Raw genomic sequence first — 22,494 nt, 5'->3', positions numbered from 1 at the left:
GAGCGGTACCTATTTATCTACTTGCACTTTGACGTGCTTTCGAACTGCTAGGTTGGCAGGAGCAGGGACTGAGCAACAGGAGCTCAGCCCATTGCGGGGATTCGAACCGCTGACCTTCTGATCAGCAAGTCCTAGGCTCTGTGGGTTAACACACAGCACCACCCAGCATAAACAATTAGTATGGAACAAAATGATGGCAGTTGCCAGAATTCTAAAATTTTAAACTCTGAACGTTTTTGTAGGCAGATTCTTTTGTATTAAAATGTCATAAGAACATAAGAAGAGCCGGCTGAATTAGGCAAATGGTCTATCCCATTATCCAGTTCTCATGGTGGCCCACCAGATCATAGAACTGCGGAGTTGAAAGGGACCCAGAGGGTCATGCAGTGCAGGAATTTCAACTAAAGCATCCATGGCAGAGGGCCATCCAACCTCTACTAAAAGCCTCCAAGGAAGGAGAGTCCATAACCTCCTGAGGGAGTCTTTTCTACTGTTGAACAGCTCTTACTGTCAGAAAGTTCTCCCTGATGTTTCCTCGGAATCTCTCTTCTTGTAACCTGAAGCCATTGGTTCGAATCCTACCCTTTGGAGCAGGAGAAAACAGTCTTTCTCCATTAAAAAAGAAGAAGAAGCTCCTTAAGTGTTTTTTTCTCAAAATGATATTTATTAGAATTTTACAGACAATAAAAGGTTACAAGATTAAGAATAAAAAGAATAACAATAATAATAATTTTAAAAAGAGTTACAAAAATACAAAAACAAAACACATAAAAAGTAAGAAAAAGTTAAAAAGAAATCAATATTTTCATGTCTTATATTTCATTTACTTGTTTCCTGACCTCCTCACACCCCCCTTTTTTGTATTCCAGTTCACATAGTTAATTCAGCAAATCCTTACCCTCTATCATTTATCTTTACTCAATATCTTAACCTATTAAAACTATATATTTAAACCATTGTCAATCCGTATTCACATATTCTTGTTAATCTTTTTACCAAAACCACTTATTTTCAATCCAACATCCCTTTAACATTCATTAATTTTACAGTATTTCTGCAAGTAGTCCTTAAATTTTTTCCAGTCTTCTTCCACCACCTCTTCTCCCTGATCACGGATTCTGCCAGTCATTTCTGCCAGTTCCATGTAGTCCATCACCTTCATCTGCCATTCTTCCAGTGTGGGTAAATCTTGTGTCTTCCAATACTTTGCAATCAAGAAGCTCCTTAAGTTTTTTGAAATTGGGCTTCCTAAAGTCCAGAGTACATGTCTGACTCCACTCAGCTTTCCCTTGCCTCTACATCCCAGGAGGACATGATCACTTCCCCCCAAATTTCCCAATACTTCCACTTTGTTGATCAATTCTTCCCTATTGGTGAGGACCAGGTCCAAGACAGATGATCCCCTTGTTGCTTCTTCCACTTTTTGAGAAGCAAAATGTGGGAGGCAATGGAGGAATTGGTTGAACCTTTCTCTGAAATCATTGGCTTGGAATGTAGCAAATGGGTTATCGGCATACTCATTCATGATCAGTAGCCTTGGATGGGAAGAGGTTAGGTCTAGTATGGACAGTGGGTGGAAGAATTGAACCCTGATGTATGGTCACATAAGTTATGAGAGGGAATAAAATGTTTCTGTTTCTTCGAAGCCTTTGATGCCTAGTACCACCTCCCATGTGTGGTGCCATTTGGCTATCAATTCCATGCATTTGATTCAAGGTAATATGCAGTATATGTGGGGCTACATTTTGAAAATGGCCTGTAAACTACAACGGTCCTGGAGAATGACAGCTAGATTGTTAATAGGGACCAGATGCTTTGGCCTTATTATTCTGATCCTTGCCTGCCTCTACAGACTTTGATTTGATTTATTTATATGGTTGATTTTAAATTTGACTGTTGTCTATTGTTCTCAGAGCTGGAATATCTCTTTAAAAGGGGGGTGCTGCTTAGTTGACTGGTAAATGTGAGCCCTAGTTATTTGACTTTGCTGAGCTATTTTTTGTTGTTGTTTGTGCATGAAATATAAACTACATTTTGTTCTGTAAACATCGCCATATGTACATAACTGGTTGCCATGCAACAGTGCAATTTGTGCTACCCATTGTTTTGTCTTTATTGCTGTCCCAATTCTACGTCTCTTGCATATATTTCAATATTAATAGGCCACCATGAGCAAATTAGGTGTTTCTTTTCCCAAATATACACTTACTGTGTAACCTGGTGAACAATTACACACTATTTTAAATTAAGACTGGCATTTTTATCAGCCTAACAGCAGTAAAATGCTGCTGTAGAGTAAAAAAAAAAAAAAAAAAAGCAGACACAATGGTGGTTCATTGCTGCAGTTTTCAGATATGAGTAAAGTGACAGCTTGGTAGATCAAATGTTTTGCATTTAAAGATTTCAGGTTCAGTTCTCAGAACTTTCAATTAAAGTAGTGTTTTAAGACTTCCAAATTTAGCACACCTGTTCCAAACTCATCTGCTTTCTATGGACCAGCCATCCAGGATCAGTTGTCTGTTCCATGGGAGAGATGCTTTCACAAAGCAATGTGTATTGTGTTTAAGAATCTGTGGGTAAGAAGTAATCTCATGCTAGCGTTAGAAGAAAAATATAGCTCTATATCTCTCTCCCTCTAAACCCACATAATGGCATAAGCAGTAACTTTTACTGCTTTTGGCAGTGTCTTGTAGTGGTTAGAGTGTTGGACTAGGACCTTGAAGACCAGGGTTCAAGTCGCTACTCAGCCAGGAAGCCTGTTTGGTGACCTTGTACTTACTCTCTCTCTGCCTAAGCTACTGCACAGTCGTTTGTGAGGATAAAATGGAGAGGAGAACCATGAATGCTACACTGAGTTCCTTGGATGCAATCTGGAATATACATGTAATAGTTCTTAATAATATTAAGTCCATGAAAGCGTATCATAATGAATTCATTATAAGTAATCTTCAAGAGGCCACCAAACCTGTTGCTGTTTTTTGCTGCAGCAGAGTAACACAATTACCCCAATGGGAATTTGTTGTTCTTGTTATAAATGGCATTCTCATTTATTTGCATTTATGTTGCTGAATTCTATTACTGGCTTTTGATAAATGAACGCTTGAGTTTCTATTTATGCTGCCATTATAATGGTGTATGTTGAATTGCAGCCATACCTCGGGTTGAAGTTGCTTCAGGTTGAGTGTTTTCGGGTTGTGCTCTGTGGCGACCCGGAAGTAATGGAACATGTTACTTCCGGGTTTCACTGCTCTTGCATGTGCAGACGCTCAAAATGACTTCATGTGCAGAAGCGGTGAATCGCAACATGCGCAGATGCGGGTTGCGTTCTGTTCTGGATGCGAACGGGGCTCCGGAACGAATCCCGTTCGTATCCAGAGGTGCCACCGTATTAGGAATTGGCATTGATTATTGAAATAGTATGTTCATTTGATTATAACAATTTTTACTGTAATAGAATATTGCTTTGGCTTGTATCTGGTATGAACCCACTTTGGGTCCAGAAATGGCACATTCTTCCCCTCCCCTTTCAGATCCACTGTCCTCCTGGAAGCCCAACCCACAAATCTTTGGTTCTCAAGTTACCTGGTCTTGGGTAGCGTGGGTAGGAAATGCCTCTGCCTGAGACCTTGGAAAGTCTCTGCCCATCAGAGTAGGGAATACAGTGGTACTAGTTATCTCCCGCTTGGACTACTGCAGTGCGCTCTGCGTGGGGCTACCTTTGAAGGTGACCCGGAAACTGCAATTAATCCAGAATGTGGCAGCTAGACTGGTGACTGGGAGTGGCCGCCGGGACCACATAACACCAGTCCTGAGAGATCTGCATTGGCTCCCAGTACGTTTCCGAGCACAATTCAAAGTGTTGGGGCTGACTTTTAAAGCCCTAAACGTATACCTGAAGGAGCGTCTCCACCCGCATCGTTCAGCCGGGACACTGAGATCCAGCACCAAAGGCCTTCTGGCAGTTCCCTCATTGCAAGAAGTGAGGTTACAGGGAACCAGACAGAGGGCCTTCTCGGTAGTGGCGCCCACCCTGTGGAACGCCCTCCCTTCAGATGTGAAGGAATTAAGCAGCTATCTTCTTTTTAAAAGACATCTGAAGGCAGCCCTGTTTAGGGAAGTTTTTAATATTTAATGCTGTATTGTTTTTAACACTTGATTGGAAGCCGCCCAGAGGTATTATTATACCTTGGGTTAAGAATTTAATTCGTTCTTGAGGTCTGTTCTTAACCTGAAACTGTTCTTAACCTGAAGTACCACTTTAGCTAATGGGACCTCCCGCTGCCGTTGCGCCACCGGAGCACAATTTCTGTTCTCATCCTGAAGCAAAGTTCTTAACCCGAGGTAATATTTCTGGGTTAGCGGAGTCTGTACCCTGAAGCGTATGTAACCTGAAGCGTATGTAACCCGAGGTACCACTGTACTGAATTAGATGAACTAAAGGCCTGACTTGGTCAAAGGCAGCTCCATGAGTTCTTATTTCATTTCCAAATTGGATGTGATTCCTGCTTTATTAGTAACCAGGAAGACATTTTGAGAATATATATGAATTTATATGTACAAAAATAGCAGAGCCACAACCCTTGAATACTTAAGCCATGCCTGCATCATTTTCCTTCTGTGCAAATTAATCTATTTTGTTTACGTGTGCTTGGTTTCCTTGCAATTTATAGGCTAGCCGGCGACTGAAGTTTTCAGACTTAACAGGGATTAAAAATAAAATAAAATACTATAGAATTTAAGAACAAAGAAGCAGAAGCAAGGGACATGATTTTGTGCTGCTGTATGGAGAGTTGGTACTGGAAGTTTTAAGTAATGAGTGAAATTTATAGCAATATGTTCCCACAATAAGGCAAGATGCAAATGAAGTGGTATTGGTGTCTAAACAGAGTTAAAATGCATGTTTTTTTCTTCAAGAATCTAAAATATGCCGGAAATGGAAAATATATTAAGTGGCCTTTCTTCAAGGATGGTAGGGTAACAAAATATTAATTCACCCTGCCTTTTCTTAACTAACTTTTAGAAGGGACCCATCATAGTTCAGGACTGGGAGCTGTGCCATCTGCTCTGTATACCTTTCACTTTTAGTCTGATAACATAAAAAACCAAGTATGTCCCTTCCCCTGCCCCCCATAATTCACACTGAAAAAAGTAGGATTTATTTGCTACTTTTTATTCATACAGAAGATTCAAACTCGGGGATTTGGGATAGACTGAACACTTTGTGTTGAAGGAGAAAAATGCACTTTGGACATTCTCTGAGGCCATTCCTACATGTTAGGAGTGAGTTCTGGCCCCCGATTAAGGTTGCAAACCCGTGTGCATTTGGGAGTAAGTCCCGTTGAATTCAGTGTGATTTGCTTCCGACTAAACATGCAAACAGTTGCCCTGCCAGTCCCAGTTGGTGATCATATCAGATGTTGCCAGGGGGCGAGCAGGTGTGGGGGACTCCCTGGCCCTGAATGGGGTAACTGTGCCCCTAAAAGACCAGGTGCGCAGCCTGGGAGTCAATTTGGACTCACGTGGAGGCGCAGCTCAATTCTGTGTCCAGGACAGTTGTCTACCAGCTCCATCTGGTATGCAGGCTGAGACCCTACCTGCCCGCGGACTGTCTTGCCATAGTGGTGCATGCTCTGGTTATTTCCCTCTTGGACTACTGCAATGTGCTCTACGTGGGGCTACCTTTGAAGGTGACCCAGAAAATACAGTGGTACCTCGGGTTAAGTACTTAATTCGTTCCGGAGGTCCGTTCTTAACCTGAAACTGTTCTTAACTTGAAGCACCACTTTAGCTAATGGGGCCTCCTGCTGCCGCCGGAGCATGATTTCTGTTCTCATCCTGAAGCAAAGTTCTTAACCTGAAGCACTATTTCTGGGTTAGCGGAGTGTGTAACCTGAAGTGTATGTAACCTGAAACGTATGTAACCCGAGGTACCACTGTACAACTAATCCAGAATGCGGCAGCCAGACTGGTGACTGGGAGTGGCCACAAAGACCATATAACACTGGTCCTGAAAGACCTACGATGGCTCCCAGTATGTTTCTGAGCACAATTCAAAGTGATGGTGCTGTCCTTTAAAGCCCTAAACGGCCTCAGCTGTAATGGTTCTAGGGGTTGCTCGTGCGTAAGCCGGTGCAAACGCCTGGCTGGATTGCCTGAGTGAACCTTTTCTGTCTGGACAGCCACTCACCCATGGCTGTCTCAATCGCTGGCAGAATCTGTCAGTGGGCGTTTCTTAAACTTCTTCCAGCAAAGAAGGTCTTTGACGCCTAGTCTCCTCCTACTCTCTCTGCGCGAAAGCCTTCTGCGCAAGGAGGGCGAAGGCTGCGGAGGACCTCTACTCTCCCCGCTGGTCCCCGGCAAGGAGTCATGGAACCGCCTCGCCGCTTCCCCCATCTGCCCCCCTTCTCCACTGGTGCTACGCTGATTCTCTTCCCCAGAAGATGGGCTGCCTCTCCCAATCCCGGAACGCTCTCTGGAATCCCTCTGGATTTTGCTCTCTCCCTCCGGCACTGATGGCAGTTCCCTGACATCTGCCTTTACCTGAAGGAGCGTCTTCACCCCCATCGTTCAAGCGCCCTGTATACCTCAGCCTGGACACTGAGGTCCAGCGCCCAGGTCCTTCTGGTGATTCCCTCACTGCAAGAAGTGAGGTTACAGGGAACCAGGCAGAGGGCCTTCTCGGTAGTGGCACCCGCCCTGTGGAACGCCCTCCCATCAGATGTCAATGAGAAGAGCGACCATATGACATTTAGAAGACATCTGAAGGCATCCCTGTTTAGGGAAGTTTTTAATGTTTGAAGTTTTATTCTGTTTTTAATGTTCTGTTGGGACCCACCCAGAGTGGCTGGGGAAACCCAACCAGTTGGGTGGGGTATAAATACTACTACTACTACTACTACTACTACACAAAATTTTACATTTGAGAATCAGTTTTCTGGCATGGTTGGACTTTGGCAAGTTATCTCTTAGAGCCAAACTCTGTGTGATGTTAAATTCGCATGTAACGTTGCATGTAATTTCACTTTTAATCATGGGGCTGTTAGCGTTAAAATGGGGGAAAGTGGTGCCAACTCCACTACACACCTCATAATCCAGGCTGGGTGCTGATTCTCCTGCTCTAAACCCCAATTTTATAGCTTGAGTGGGACAGATGGTTCTAGAAAGAGGCGTGAAAGAGCTTCAAACAGTAGATCATGATTGACTGAAAAGCCTTATGTTGTTCAGGATTGGACTACAGGGAGTTTATAGCATTCCATAAGGTTGGGTTACAAATAGGAACACTCTTAATATTGAACTGTAAAGTCCTAAACCTTATTTTATTGTCATTTGCAGAAAGTCAGACAGATGAAAAACCTGAAATCAGCAACAGTGGTAAGTGTTGGCTGCAATAACTTGTTTATGGAGATAATAAAAAACAACACTAACTGATTCATTGCTACAAATTCCTTGAATTGTTCAAAATCTAGAGTTTACGCAGGTGGTTACATTGAAACTTTTAAAACGTTTGGATGTATTTCCGGTTTCCTTTGGCTACTTAATATCATTGCAGTTTGCAAATGCTTGGTGAGGGAATTTCACAAGCAAGTTATGATCGTCTTCGTTTCAAAAAACCACTTCAGGTTTTGTGAAATATAACAAATAATCACAATTGTATGGGGATGGACAGACTTGCATGATCTGGTGCAAAAGACAGAGAATTCCATAAATCTGAGTCCAAGGATTTATGAATATCAAAACTCTAATAGAGACCTTCTGCAAACACATCCAGTTGTGTATACCTCAAACTCTCTTCATTGCAGCCATATAATTTAGGGTGGGGGTTATTTTCTTGCTGGTATTATTCCGTGGATGTGTGGCTTCCTGCTCCCAAGGCAGTTAAAGGTTGCCTGTTTGGCAAGGTTGGTTCTGTTTTATTTTATTATACTTACCATAAAGGTAAAGGACCCCTGACAATTAAGTCCAGTCGCAGACGACTCTGGGATTGCAGCTCTCATCTCACTTTACAGGATGAGGGAGCTGGCGTTTGTCTGCTCCACAGACAGTTTTTCCGGGTCATGTGGCCAGCATGACTAAGCCACTTCTGGCGAAACCAGAGCAGTGCACGGAAACTCTGTTTACCTTCCCCCTGGAGCGGTACCTATTTATCTACCTGCACTTTTGGTGTGCTTTTGGTGTGCACTTTTGGTGTGCTCTGGGGTTGCGGCGCTCATCTCGCTTTATTGGCCGAGGGAGCCAGCGTACAGCTTGCAAGTCATGTGGCCAACACGACTAAGCTGCTTCTGGTGAACCAGAGCAGCGCACGGAAACGCCGTTTACCTTCCCGCCGGGAAGCACGTCGTGCTTTCAAACTGCTAGGTTGGCAGGAGCTGGGACTGAGCAACAGGAGCTCACCCCATTGTGGGGATTTGAACCGCCAACCTTCTGATCGGCAAACCCAAGAAGCTCAGTGGTTTAGACCACAGCGCCACCCGCGTGCCTTACCAATTATCTTAGTCTGGTGTTTAACAAAAGCCTCCAGGAAGACCCAAGTTTGCAGGCTTGGAAGGCTCCTCCATGCAGTCACAGTCACAAAACAGTTTGCTGATCTCCCAGCACAGGCATGACCACTACCCAGTCCTCCACAAAAATTATCTCATTTCAATGACAAAGACTTGGACTCAGCAGTTAAAAGAACTTGAACTGAGGCTGCCATACAATGAGATTACCCGGATACAGTTGTGTTGCAGGAATCTCATCAACACAAATCCTCCAAGTCACCTTTACCTAAGGGTTGATGGCTCAGTGAGCAACTGTGCACACCTGCCTCTTCAAAACCAGGGGTGGGGCTACCCTCTTCACTAAGCAATGGCCATTTCAGATGGGGAAATCTAGCAGACCTAAATGGCAGGTTTCTTTTTGTAATTCTGGCTTGCATATATGCACCAAATTCCAGCCAACATGCTTTTCTTAAGGACACTTTGCAAAATACTGAATGCCTTCAAAGAAGGCTCAGTTATAATTGGAGGTGACATTAACTGCTGCCCTAATGACTTCATAGATCACAGCTCTTCCTGTTCTTTAAGAAGCAGCCAAGATAATCAGTTGCAGAGCATAATTGCCTACTGGGGCCTAACAGACACTTGGAGACATCTACCATATTTTCCCGCCTATAAGACGCCCCCATGTATAAGATGCCCCCTATTTTTGGGGACTCAGATTTAGGAAAATGGGGGGAGATGTATCTTATTTTTAAGGAAAAAACCATAGTCTTATACACGGAAAATTATAGTAAATCCCACAGCACATGAATTCTCTTCTGATCCAGGTTCTCTCCCCTATATACTGGAAAGGCATATTGTCATGCATGGTGGAATTGCATGTTGGTATACTCCTTTTGGGAAAAGGTGTTTTATGTTATTTCCAAAATTATGCAACAACTCCTCCCACCAAATTCAGCTCTTGCCTTCTTATCATTAGACCCAAATTTAACAATAACCTTAAATGCAGATATTTAGTATTTTATCTGTTATGTTTATTTTATTTTTTAACATTACAAACATCCATTTAAACAAAATAACACTGATACAAACTTGGGGTTCTCTGAACTCCCCCTCCCACCCCGGTTTTCAAAATGTACATTTTTTTTCTTTACCACATTTGATTACATTTATCTTTAATTTAATTTAATCCTTTTTTTAAAAAAATCTTTTGGTTTTTGGAAATTACAAGTGTTATAAAAATCCTGCTAACATCTTGTAAGTGTTTACAGTGTTCTTTAATATAGTCTATGTATTTTTTCTATTCTGTATTAAATTTGTTGTCCTCTTCCAGTCATCTTTGCCATTTCAGCATATTCCAGTCTTCATAACCCACTTCATAATCCACTCTTCTTTAGTTGGTGTTTTCTCTTCCATGCCTGGGCATAAAGCCTTCTCGCAGCTGTCATCATATACATAAATAGTCTTTTCATATCCTTTGGTAATTCTCCTATTATATCTATTTAAAAGGCTTTTGTTTTTTTAACAAAAGTTATCTTAAACATTTTTTTTCCAATTCATTATATGTTATTTCCCAGAATGCCTTTACCTTTTTGAACGTCTACCACATATGGTAGAACATGCCTTCTTTCTCTTTACACTTCCAGAATATGTTAGTATTATTTTTATAATTTTTGCTAGTCTTACCGGAGTCAAATACCATCTATACATCATTTACATATAGTTCTCTTTTAAAGTACAGCATGCTGTAAATTTCAAGTCCTCCTTCCACAGTCTTTCCCAATCTGCAAGTTGTATATTATACCCCACATCTTTTGCCCAGTGAATTATTACTGCTTTTACCTCTTCATCTTTAGTTTCCCATGTATTTTATCTATTATCAGCAGCCCAATTAACAATAGCTCAATACACAGTCTGTAGAAATCCCCATTGAAATCTGGTTAAAAAATATTTGGAATGTGGCTCTGTTGCAATGCGTTACTTGCCACAGAAGGGTAATTAAAAGCAATTCAAGGATGGACACTTTTGGTGAAACTTGGCTTGTTTTTCCTTTATAAATGAGATGAAATATACTTTGATTCCACCCTCAACACAAGAATCTCTGTGGAGAGGCTACTTGAGTTGATAATGCATAAATAAATGTATTGCTTGTATACTATGTACTTCATAAGAAAGTGAATAAGAATGTACCACTGGACAGGTTACTGTAGTTACCGTATTTTTCGCTCTATAAGATGCATCAGACGATAAGACACACCTAGTTTTTGGAGGAGGAGAACAAGGGGGGGGGGAGAATTCTGAATCCCAGAAGCCAGAACAGCAAGATGGATCTGGCTTCTGGGATAGCCTCTTGCTGTTCTGGCTTCTGGGATAGCTGCTGAAGCCTCTCCCGGGCAGCGGGATGAAGGCTCCCCCTGCCTGGAAGAGGCTGCGCGCTCTGTCCCTTGCCCCACCTCCCGCAAAAGCCAGCCAAGAGCTGCGCGCTCTTTAAAGGGAGCACGGCTCTTGCGGGCTTTTCTATGAGGTGGGAGAAGGACAGCCTGTCAGTGACGGGCTGCCCTTCTCCCTCCTCGGGGAAAAGCCTGCAAGAGCCACGCTCCCTTTAAAGAGCATGCGGAGCATGCTTGTGGCTCTTGGGGGCTTTTCCCCGAGGAGGGAGAAGAGACTGATGGGCCGCATCAGACTGACGGGATGAAGGCACCCGCTGCCCTGCAGAGGCTTCGTGCGGCGAAGCCAGAAGCCAGAACAGCGAGAAGGAGCGCTGCGCAGAGCTCCCTCTCCCTGTTCTGGCTTCTGGCTTAGCCGCGCAGCCTGCATTCGCTCCATAAGATGCACATACATTTTCCCTTACTTTTTAGGAGGCAAAAAGTGCGTCTTATAGAGCGAAAAATACAGTATATGTTGTATTTAAATGAAAAAGAAATGGAAAAAATGGAAGCAAAAGCTTTTGATCTCTTCACTTTCACACTGGGAAAGGAGAGGAGAGCAGGAGACCATGAGCCCAAGACTCATTCCCATTGTTACAACCCATAGTTTCTCATGTTGCCAAAAGAGCTCCCACTGTGATCCTAGCTTCTTCCATGATGCTATGGCATGAGAAGCTAACCTTCAGGTATATCAGTTCAATTCTGAGAATGCTTGCCTTCTAATATAATGACTTAATAGCAAGCTTCAGTCATTGTCTTAATGCTCTGCAGTTACTTAAAAAACTAATCACACAGTCATGGTAACTGATGGTTTAGTGCAAACTTGTTCGGAGAAAATGTTTGATGTGACACTTTGTGAGCAATAGCCTCCTCCATATTTTATGGTTACAGAGTTGTATTTTTGACAGCATGGGAAGCAGAGCCATTTCTGATTTGTTAGGGCAGTTAATGAGGCTGCCGGCTGCCAGATATCCTATTCTTTAAGCACTGGATTTAAAAATCAAAGGAAATCTTTGCTTTATTTACCAATCTGGTATGTATTTTCTTAATGCAAAACCTGGGGCAACTCAAATAGAATAGCTTCATGTGGCTTCATCCCATTTAGATATCATATTCATGAAAGTGGTTGGTGGCTGTCAATGGAAGTTGTCAGGCTCACACTGTTTCTAGCCCAACCCAGACATAAGAGATATCCAAAAAGGCCAGGTCTGTATGAAATGTGGGCTGGTGCCGCTCCTTAATTGAAAGGTCAGCTATGAGCTGCTGAAAGAATCCCAAGAACCCTGTGCTTCACTTTTTAGAAATTCTTTTGGACCTTATTGGAACAATGTAATGACCAAAAGTATTAGCAGATTAGAAACAAATAGGAAAGATCAAGCTAATGTTGTAAAAATATTTATAAGAAGCCTTTAATCCTTTAAAGTGTGGGCATTATCTGAGGTCTAGCACGTTTAGAGGTAAGTAAACATGAAGCTGTGCCCTTGGGATTTGTGTGTCAGAGAGCCATGTACGCATCACAGATCCTGTGCCATCTGATGTAGTCCTGCATCTATCTTTTGAGAATTATAGTTCCCATTGGAATCCAATTCTGCTGTCTGGCAATAATCCCAGAAACTGTTCTGTTCTTGCTAGAACAGGCAATGGGCTGCATATGGCCCTGGGGCTTTAATGGATGGAAACAAAAAGCTGAAGTTTCAGTTATTTAGGAGTAGAAATACTTGTCTTGAGAGCACCCTGGCTACCTGCAAAATATATAAATCTGGATCAGTCTTGGGAACGTGTCCTTCCTTCCTTCATGTCCCCCTTCCTTCCTTTTTCGACTTTAACCGTGGCAAAAAATATAACATTGAATCCTATAGTTAAGAGTAGCACAACATTTGAAGGAATTTGCACTGGATATGTAGAGGGGGAGTAAACTTTCTTGATGCTGGCTCCTGAATTTACAAGCATAGCTTGTGGGAAGCCAGTATTGCACCTCTACTAGGTTTCATTCCTCAATCCCTGACAATTTTCTCCTATGCTCAAACCTTTCTCAGTCCTCTAATATGGTGGTTCCCAACTTTATGAGTATGAATACCACCTTTTAAGAAATGTGGACCCCCCCCCCACATTCTAATTGTTGTGATTTTAGGCTCGGTTAATTGAGGAAATACATAATGACAAAAAACTTATAATAAAATGTGCCAAAATCAAAGAAAGCAGGAAAAAAGCATTTATTTCCCCATCATACTCAGCAACTAACAATCCAAGGATTAATTACAAAAGGTATTAAATATAAATTTAATCATAAATATAAATCTGTTTGACCCCAATGTACCCACTGATTAACCCAATTTATTTAAAAGGTATTAAATATCATTTTTATTTATATTATAAATTAATTCATTTATTTATCCAGTATAGTGGTCAGCAATCCCAAGTAATCAATCATACCAAACTAAATACTAATTCCCCCCCCCCCAGTGAACTCAATTGAAACAATCCCCGAAAGGATGAAAAGGAGAACTTGCATTGCCACTAATATAATATGTTCCTTTGTGTCAAATCAGAGCTATCAATTGTACACTTCAATGAATCCCTGTCACTGTGAATAAAGCTACACGACACAGTTAATTTGATTCTATTTTATTTATACTTAACATTTTATTCATTTTTGTTTTTTTTATAAGCCAGTTGGCATGAGCAGCAAATGCAACTTAGAACAGCAGACAGCCCAAATGAACTAAGCCTTCAAACAAGCCAGCCCCCACCCCAGGAATTAGGCAACTCCTATCCCTGGAATGGGGAGGCGGGTGGTGCTGTGGTCTAAACCACTGAGCCTAGGGCTTGCTGATCAGAAGGTCGGCGGTTCGAATCCCCGCGACGGGGTGAGCTCCCGTTGCTCGGTCGCAGCTCCTGCCCACCTAGCAGTTCGAAAGCACGTCAACGTGCAAGTAGATAAATAGGTACCGCTCCGGCGGGAAGGTGAACGGCGTTTCTGTGTGCTGCTCTGGTTCGCCAGAAGCGGCTTAGTCATGCTGGCCACATGACCCAGAAGCTGTCCGCGGACAAACGCCGGCTCCCTTGGCCGATAGAGTGAGATGAGCGCCGCAACCCCAGAGTCGTCCGCGACTGGACCTAACGGTCAGGGGTACCTTTACCTACCCCTGGAATGTATCCCAATAAAGCAACAAAAGGAGCCCCCAATATCGCCAAAACTAATGAACGTGAATATAGTCAGTAGTTAAGAGGCAAACCCCCCACTTACGGTCCATACCATAACCACTAAAATCAAATTGAAGACTTTCATTCTGTCTCCTACCAGAAAGCCCTCTGTATAGGGCAATGTAAAGGCCAGAAACCCCTAGTGCAACACGCTTCTTCAGGCAAAGCAGCAAGGAGGGGACACAGTGCTAGAAACCACTCCATTCCTGTGCCTTCCCCCCCAGGTTCTTCCAGGTGCATCTCATACCAAGCACCAATCAAGGAAAGCGAGGAAGGCACAGGCCACACCCACAACAATAACCAGTGCTTTTCAGCAACCGCAAGCCCCTCAGTGTTCATGCAGGGCTCTTAGGGATGCTGCTATAAAGAGGCAGAGGGAGTCAGTCAAGTGCTAGCTGGAGGATCATTACTTGTGGACCCCTTGGGATAACTCCGTGGGCCCTCAGGGGTCCATGACCCACAAGTTAGGAACTACTTCTCTAACGTCTCTGTCAAACTAAATCCAGAAAATAGGGGGCAGGGGGCAAGAGAGACCTAATGCACATATAGAGGCAAACCTGTACAGACTTCCCCATCTTTCTGATCTTTAGCAAATCACCTCTTTCTCCATTGTATCACAAGTGGTTTTTGTTTTTTTTAAAAAAATCGGGGTTTAAGAAGCCTTTTGTGATTTGTGCTGGCAGCTGATGATTGGTAAAGTAAGGACAGAGCCCTGTTTAGCGGACTGATAGCTGTTCCTCTGGAACAGGGTCCCGATCACTGCATACCAACCTGGGACCACATCCATTTGATGTTCTGCAAAGCACCCACTATATCTATTTTGTGATTCCAAACACATGAGAAGTAGTTGTAGTGTGCTTATTTTGGGACATACACTTCAGAAGCATTGGCAGGTTATAAGAGCTGATATTTCTATATCCTTGTTGGTAAATGAAAACTTTACTATTGACAATCTGGTATGTTGCACCTCTCTTTTGGTCAGAGACTGAGCTACAAATTGGAAAGTCCCCAGTATGAACCTCTCCTCTTGCATACACTTGCTTGCTTAGCTTTTAGAGAAAGCATTATTTCTCATACTCTGCTCATACTCTCACACTATATACTCTGTATACTATGGCATACTTTGATTTTTTGGAAGTATTGCAGCAAGTTAATGTATGTGTAGAGCTTTGAAAAGGCCTCTACAAATACTAAGTGGCTCTTAGTGTTAAACTTGCTGGAGATCAAAATTCTGTGTGACATCACCGGGTTCTATATGTCATTTTCTCACTCGTAGAAGTGCAAAAAACCTCTAGACATAATTGTCATCATCATCTTATTTTGTTCAAAGATTTGTCATGATATAGTTAAAGTACAGCTCATTGTTTTAGTCAAGATGGGCATAACTAACGCTTGTAGTTATAGTTCAGAATTTAAAATTTGTAGAGCATCTGCCTACATTTCTTTCCTCCTCCAGCCAGAACATGTTTTCTACCAAACCACTGCAATGTTGATATGTTGATTTAAGTTTTCATGATGATAATATGGAAGACCTGCAATACAGGATCCTAAAAAGCAAGCCTTTGTGGAAATGAAGTTTGAATATTTTTTTTAGTTCAATAGCTATGTGAAATTAGTAAGCAAGATAGAAACAGCGTAATTGCATTTTACTCATCACTTACATCGCAAAGTATATAATCTTTACAACAAACAACAAAACTGGGTTTCTTTATATAAATCATATTTTCGAAGTACAAGATAAAATCTTCTGTATAGCTTTTTGAAATGGGCATGTTTATATATCTTCTGTAATCATTCAGTATGACTTGCATTTAAACCAGCAAGTAAAAACTGAAACTTAATTGGTATCTGAAAACCAGGATGTATTTAGTTAGAAAACTGTGTATGTTGAACAGAAAACACTTTTATCATTCTTGAGTGAAATAAGATGTAGTGCATATTAGCCACAAAAGCACATACTAATATTTTAGCTAGATTCTGTGGTAAAGAGACAGGAGAGAGGAGACAGAGATGTAAATTGCTTCAGCATTCAGTCTGATTTTTTAAATCATGTTTAGTAAGTATCTCTTTTATTAATAAATTTAGGCACAAAGAACTCATAGATGGATGTTGCAGTTTACATACCATTAGCTCACATTTATTCATTAGCAGCAGTGCTCTGTGGTGTACAGAGTTGAATAAATCATTTTGCGATGTCTTGAAGTTTAATTAGATTTACAGGCTGCATGCTTGTGGCCTTTTGTCTATTGAGAGAAGAAGTAATTACTTGATAAAATGAAGTGCATCACTGTGAACAATTGACCCTTTGGAACAGTCCAGGCTGGTCAGCAACCTAAATCCACATTTCAGTGCCATCATTATAGCTTCAAACTTAAGAGTTTCCAAGGTGCACACGAAAGTATTGTCTTCCTTCAAAACAAGCCGAGTCCCATTTTCTGACTTTATGAAGTATTTGAACTGGATAATGTTGGAAGAGATTGAAAACTCTTCTGGAAAGCCATCCAGCCTGCTTTTGGATACCAAAACAATGCGCGATTTTATTTTTGTTATGAAATCAGGAGCATTGCAAAAAATCCGAAGGCCCTGCGAACGGTCGTGGCTGTCTGTTATCTCCAGAAAGGTAGTCTCCCTGGCTGCAAGCTGCTCCTTCTCCCACCTTAATTTCACTGCATCAGCTAACACTTTAAGCTGAAAAAAATCTGCCTCTCGTGCCAGAAGATGGTTTTCTTTAAATCCCTCTGGTAGAAGCAATTCTCCATTCCGTAGGAAGTTCAGAACGTGCCTAAAGAGCAGCCCATCCCTGTCTATAAAATAATGGCCATCTGCATCAGACGGACAGAGAACCTTTCCACTGACAACTCTTTCCAAAAAAGAGTCTGGATACTTGGTTAGTGTTTGCTTTTGCGTAACGTACAGATATCCACCAACGTTGAGAGTAATTGGAGACATTTTACAATTCTTGCCTTGATCGGTGCCTTCCGAGTCGTTGCATTTTTTGTTGCTCTCCATTTCACGCCTGTTTTGTGCTCCGTTCTTTAAGACGGCTTTCTTGCTTTGTCCTCCTTTTGCTTTGTATGGAGATTTCGTCAAAAAGGCACCTTTATTCAGCTCTAGAACAATGATAGAATGGGAGTGCTGGAAGCATTGCATGAGCTTGTCGGCAACAGCCTTGCAGTAGGTGGCGTAGAAGCTATATGTATGCAGTGTGATACTGGGAGTATGACTGGAAGATGCAATTTGCATTTAACCGTATAAGGGCAAGAGGATGGCAAGGGAGAAAGGCGTCTTAGTTATTTTTCCTCTTGAAGACTCTGAAGTTTAAATGATTAAGAAGTGTCTTTTGTTTATGCAGAAAGAAATTAGCTGTTTGCCTGAATCTTGGTATTAAGTTGAAATATAGTATATTGAAAATTATGAAATGGTGGAGGAATCCTAGCTATTTGTTGTAAAATACTTTTCAAAAAGGGTTACCAAACAGTAACCTCAAAAACCTTTAATATTTATGTTTTTCAACCCTTTTTTTAGCTTTTCATCGTCCTGTTGCATTTTGCTCGTGCACCTTGCTCTGAAACGCAACTGTTGATAATATTGTCATAAAATTAAACGCAGTGTTAAAAAAAACAGTGTTTTATATAAAATGGATTTCTAGGGCGAACCTGCTTTTTAACCATATAAAACAGTCTGGGATCCCCCCCCCCTCAATAGAAAATAATTTTATTGGCAAAAATATTGCTAGTAGAGATGACTTAATTGGTTTGAATTTATATGGCTATATTTGACAGATCAGTTCAGTTTCTGGTTAAATTGACGCTGCTGTTGCAATGTGAAAGAAAGCTGGTAGGTTTGTCACAAATCTTTGTATATACCACACAATATTACAGCTTAGCAACACTTCAGCGATGAGAAAATGACCACAACATGGCACTGGAAAAGCAGCCCTGTTTCTTCTTGTAGCAGCCATGGCTTTCAGGCTCAGATCTTAAACAACCGATTCTCCCTTTGCAAATACTTGCAACAAGGTAGATGACAAGGAAAGCTGTGCAAGTATGGATGTCTACTTCCTTCGTGTAAGAAAGGTTGGGTCTGTAGCTTTGTATTCCACAGCAAGGGGGGGGGGATTAACTCTTTCAACATCATCTACTTGCTATTTGCTATTTGCTGCGGCATAGCTACAGCATTAAGGAATATTTCTATAGCTAAGAATCAAGTAGTATATTAACTTTAATTCTTTTTAATATTTAGGCTGCCCCATCCATGCCAAAATGTATTTACGTTTGAGATTCCTGAATTGCAAGGGGTTGGGACTGAATGACCCTCTGGGTCTCTTCCAGTTCTGCAGTTCTATGACTCATATAATTCAGGTGTTATCCACACAGTTTCCGCTAGTGCCGAATCCACTGTCATACAACAAGCAATGCTAATCTTTTTACAGGTTTTAGAGGTGCCTTTACTCTCGCCATGTACATGCCAAAAAAGAAGTTAGCTTTTCCTCCTGCGTACAAGCGAGGGCAACGCTTGCACAACAGGATTAGGAGTTGCAAGGATGGACAGAGAGCTAGCCAGGATGTCTTAAGAATACCTCCATTTTCTTCTCATAGCCTAGTTTCTGAATCTAGGTATTATCTCTACATTTTCAGACAGTTCTCCATAACCATGAGGCTTAGTCATAGGCTTGTTATTTATTATGTTTGCATGAGTCTAAAATAGGAACAGATAGGAACCAACAGTTTAATAGACTGTACTTCAAAGATTACATCTAAGTGTGCAAATGGCTTGTCCATATTTTATATTTATATAAGTATATCGTGTGGATGGAACTGATACAGTGTTGGGGTTACCTGTACATTGCGTTATTCTTTCCCGGGGATGAAATTGCTACTAAATCCCCCTGTGCTGACTGAAAAAAATTGTATGCTGGTGTTGTGAACCTACAAAAGCATAACTATAACCTGGTTGTAGGGTATCATTGGCAATACCCATATACTAGAGGAACACACCTGTGTATGGGGGAAAGGATGTAGTCTTTTGAAGATGTTTGACGACAATTTCCTCATATACAGTGGTACCTTGGGTTACAGACGCTTCAGGTTACAGACTCCGCTAACCCAGAAATAGTATCTTGGGTTAAGAACTTTGCTTCAGGGTGAGAACAGAAATCGCGCAGCAGCGGCGCGGCAGCAGCAGTGGGAGGCCCCATTAGCTAAAGTGGTGCTTCCGGTTAAGAACAGTTTTAGGTTAAAAACGAACCTCCAGAACGAATTAAGTTCTTAACCCGAGGTACCACTGTACTGGAATAGGACAAGAGCACGTGCTGTCAATAGCCTGATGGTTTGTTTTGTTAAAATTGTTGATTGGACTGATTCTACTACAGAAGTAAAACCGTTTTGAAAAAATCTTGGGCATATCGAGTGCTTTATCACACTCAAAGCATAAATAAAAATACAACTTATTAAAATGGCTACCGTTCATACTCATAGGACTTTTGCTGGTAATCTGGGTTTCCTTCTATTTCAGAAAAACTGTCTCTGGAAGGAATAGTAGTCCAGCGTGCAGAGTGCAGACCTGCAGCCAATGAAAATTACATGAAGTTGAAAAGGTGAGCCTTTCTTCCTGTTTTTTTAATTAAATCTGTTGTATGGTAGCTTGGTATAACTTAAATATGCGTTGTCTTTCACATGGCTGCAGTGATGCCTATACATGGATGGTTGTTAAATTGGGTGTATCATAATTTTCAGTCGATCCCTTGAAGAAAGGTGATATTTGAAACACATTGGGATCATCATGTTTCATTCCTTATTTATTCAGGTATTCTATTATTAGAATCCTGCATCGGTGACTGGCAGCACAACTCCCCCCTTTTTTTTCTTTCTTTTTGCTCTGGACTCCCAGATTCATCAGCCCCAGCAAACATTGTCAGTGGCCTGGGGTGGTGGGATATGTCGTCCTGCAACATCTGGAGAACTATATTCCTTACCCACCAATTCCTTACACTATTCATTTTAAGGGACACCATGGCAACAAATTTGTGCTATGCAACTTGCATTCTGTGGCAGTACATTGGCCACAAGCATCTCATCACATTTTCTTTTAATGCTGAAAACCTCAAAGAAGACAATAAAGTTCAAACCTGTTTTCCCCCTATTTCATTTCATGCAGGGGGATGCATGTGTTTTTGTGACCAATGTAACACACCAATGCAACACATTGTGAGCAATGTAACACACTTAATCGATGTATGTTTTATTGTCCTAAGATCATCTGGTTTTGTTTCTAAGGTAAAATTTATTTTCAGTTCGGCAAATGAGAGAGTAGAGCTGTTCAACAAAGGCCCCGTATAATTGTGGAAAAGTCAAGTGTCTCAAGGTAGTGAGGCCTTGAATAGTTGTCCTTGATTTGAGGATACCAGATAGAATAATAGATGCTGGTTGGTGTCATGGTAGAAGATCCAATTTCTAACTTCTCCATTTGGAGATTATAAGCCCTAAGCTTGTCTTGACATTTTGTGCCCAACTTCCTGTCCTTAATTGCTCCAACCAGCAGAGCTTGGTGAGAATATGGTCCTCAAAGGTATTTAGTCTACCCCAAATCTGGCAGCTATCAAGGGGAGACCCAACAGCTCTAAGATGAGCCGATGGAGTCCCTGGAGGAAGCCCTAGTATCTGCCTCATAAATCTATTTTGTAGAACTTTTTGTTCAGATTTGATACCAGTTCCCCAAATTTCAGCCCCGTAAAGCATTTGTGCACATAGATCTTGAGGGCAGAATTGATTAGCTTTCCCCTTTCAAATGGAAAAAACCTGTATAACTAACTGGCCAGTAGAACAGGCAGGTGATAACTTAATTGCATTCATTTGGCATTTCCATGAAAGCTTTTCATCAATAAGCAATCCTAGATATTTAAACATATGTACTTGCTCAAGTATATGACCATCGAATGACCACTTGGACTTAGTAACCCTCTTACTCAACGTGACAACTTTGGGTTTTAGCATAATTTCCTTTTAGATGTTCTTTTTTACACAGTTGATCAAATTTAACTAACATCCTTCCAATTTTGTTCAAAGAAAGCAGAACTAGGGGATCAGCATGTAACAGAATGGACGCTTTACAATTCCCAAAGCAGAAACAGTTTCCAATGCAGTAGTTGCATTAGTGCAAGAGCCAGTGTGGTGCAGTGGTTAAGAGCGGTAGTCTCTTAATCTGGGGAACCGGGTTCGCGTCTTCGCTCCTCCACATGCAGCTGCTGGGTGACCTTGGGCCAGTCACACTTCTCTGAAGTCTCTCAGCCCCACTCACCTCACAGAGTGTTTGTTGTGGGGGAGGAAGGGAAAGGAGAATGTTAGGTGCTTTGAGACTCCTGAAGGGGAGTGAAAGGCGGGATATCAAATCCAAACTACTACTACTACTACTACTCCTCCTCTTCTTCTTCTTCTTCTTCTTCTTCTTCTTCTTCTTCTTCTTCTTCTTCTTCTTCTGTTTGCACAGTAGATCTTCCCCTCCTAATTGCCCTATGTCCTCTCCAAATCTGCTCTGGAGGGTTGGGGGAATACAGTGGTACCTCGGTTTACGAACTTAATTCGTTCCGGAAGTCCATTCTTAAAGCAAAGCATTCTTAAACCGAGGCGCACTTTCCCTACTGAGGCCTCCTGTCGCCGGTGCCCTTCCACCATTCATCTTCCGTTCGTCTTCCGGGGTAAAGTTCGCTAACCGGAGCACCTACTTCCAGTTTAGCTGAGTTCGTTCACCAAATAGTTCGTAGACCGAGGTACCACTGTACTTTGAACAGATTTAGGGGATACACAGGGAGAGAAGAGGGAGGGGCAGTTCCATTGTTCAGCCAGAAATTATTGTGGTTGTGGAGCTACTTCACTGGATACTACCAAAAGCATTTCCTGCAAATCCTACTATATAGTAAGTGCAGGAGGACGTTAAAAGAATCCCTGCCTCCGACAAAATGGCGAAAGAAAAATGTGAAAACAAGAGGCTTAGATATGTCTCTTGCTGTGCAGAAGCTGAAGTCCAGGCATTCATAAAGAATTCACTTTATAGGCAGCATACAATGGTAAACATGTCTACTCTGAAGTAAATCTCTTTGTGGTTACCTATTCCTAGATAAGTGGTTACAGGATTGCAAAATCAAATAATTTAAAGACAATTAAGTTTGTAAGATTTGTTGTTGCTTTTTAACCGTAACAAGGTTGGGATCTGTAGCTGGTTCATCCATAAATAGGCCTTGATTTTTCAATTTCAGCAACTATAGAGGACAAAAAAAGCAACCCACCTGATGTTTGTCACGTGGTTCTTCTTTAAAATGAAAACTGGCTTTGGCTACTGTTTTTATTTGTCTTGCAGGGTCTTTGCAAATGTATTCCTCAGGGCTATAAAAG

General features: G+C 41.7%; 2 protein-coding genes across 2 annotated transcripts in view; one reads left to right on the top strand and one right to left on the bottom strand.

Moving 5' to 3' along the window:
- Positions 1 to 22,494, top strand: part of GTF2F2 (general transcription factor IIF subunit 2) — a 62,738-nt gene that overhangs the window by 9,838 nt on the left and 30,406 nt on the right. Inside the window, exons 5-6 of the mRNA XM_081191852.1 lie at positions 7,333 to 7,371; positions 19,622 to 19,703. Coding sequence (XP_081047978.1) covers positions 7,333 to 7,371; positions 19,622 to 19,703 — 121 coding nt within the window. The remainder of the gene's footprint in view (positions 1 to 7,332; positions 7,372 to 19,621; positions 19,704 to 22,494) is intronic.
- KCTD4 (potassium channel tetramerization domain containing 4) lies at positions 13,099 to 17,546 on the bottom strand. Its single transcript, XM_081191864.1, has 2 exons — positions 14,044 to 17,546; positions 13,099 to 13,672 (listed from the first exon to the last, which is right to left on the bottom strand). Exon 1 carries the CDS (start codon positions 17,348 to 17,350, stop codon positions 16,370 to 16,372), a length of 981 nt encoding a protein of 326 aa, XP_081047990.1. The 5' UTR covers positions 17,351 to 17,546; the 3' UTR covers positions 13,099 to 13,672; positions 14,044 to 16,369.

Source organism: Podarcis bocagei (assembly GCF_964188305.1).
Source record: "Podarcis bocagei genome assembly, chromosome: 4".
Lineage (NCBI taxonomy): Eukaryota > Metazoa > Chordata > Lepidosauria > Squamata > Lacertidae > Podarcis > Podarcis bocagei.
Note: the sequence above shows the minus strand (reverse complement) of the source record. Positions and strands in the feature narration are given on the sequence as shown.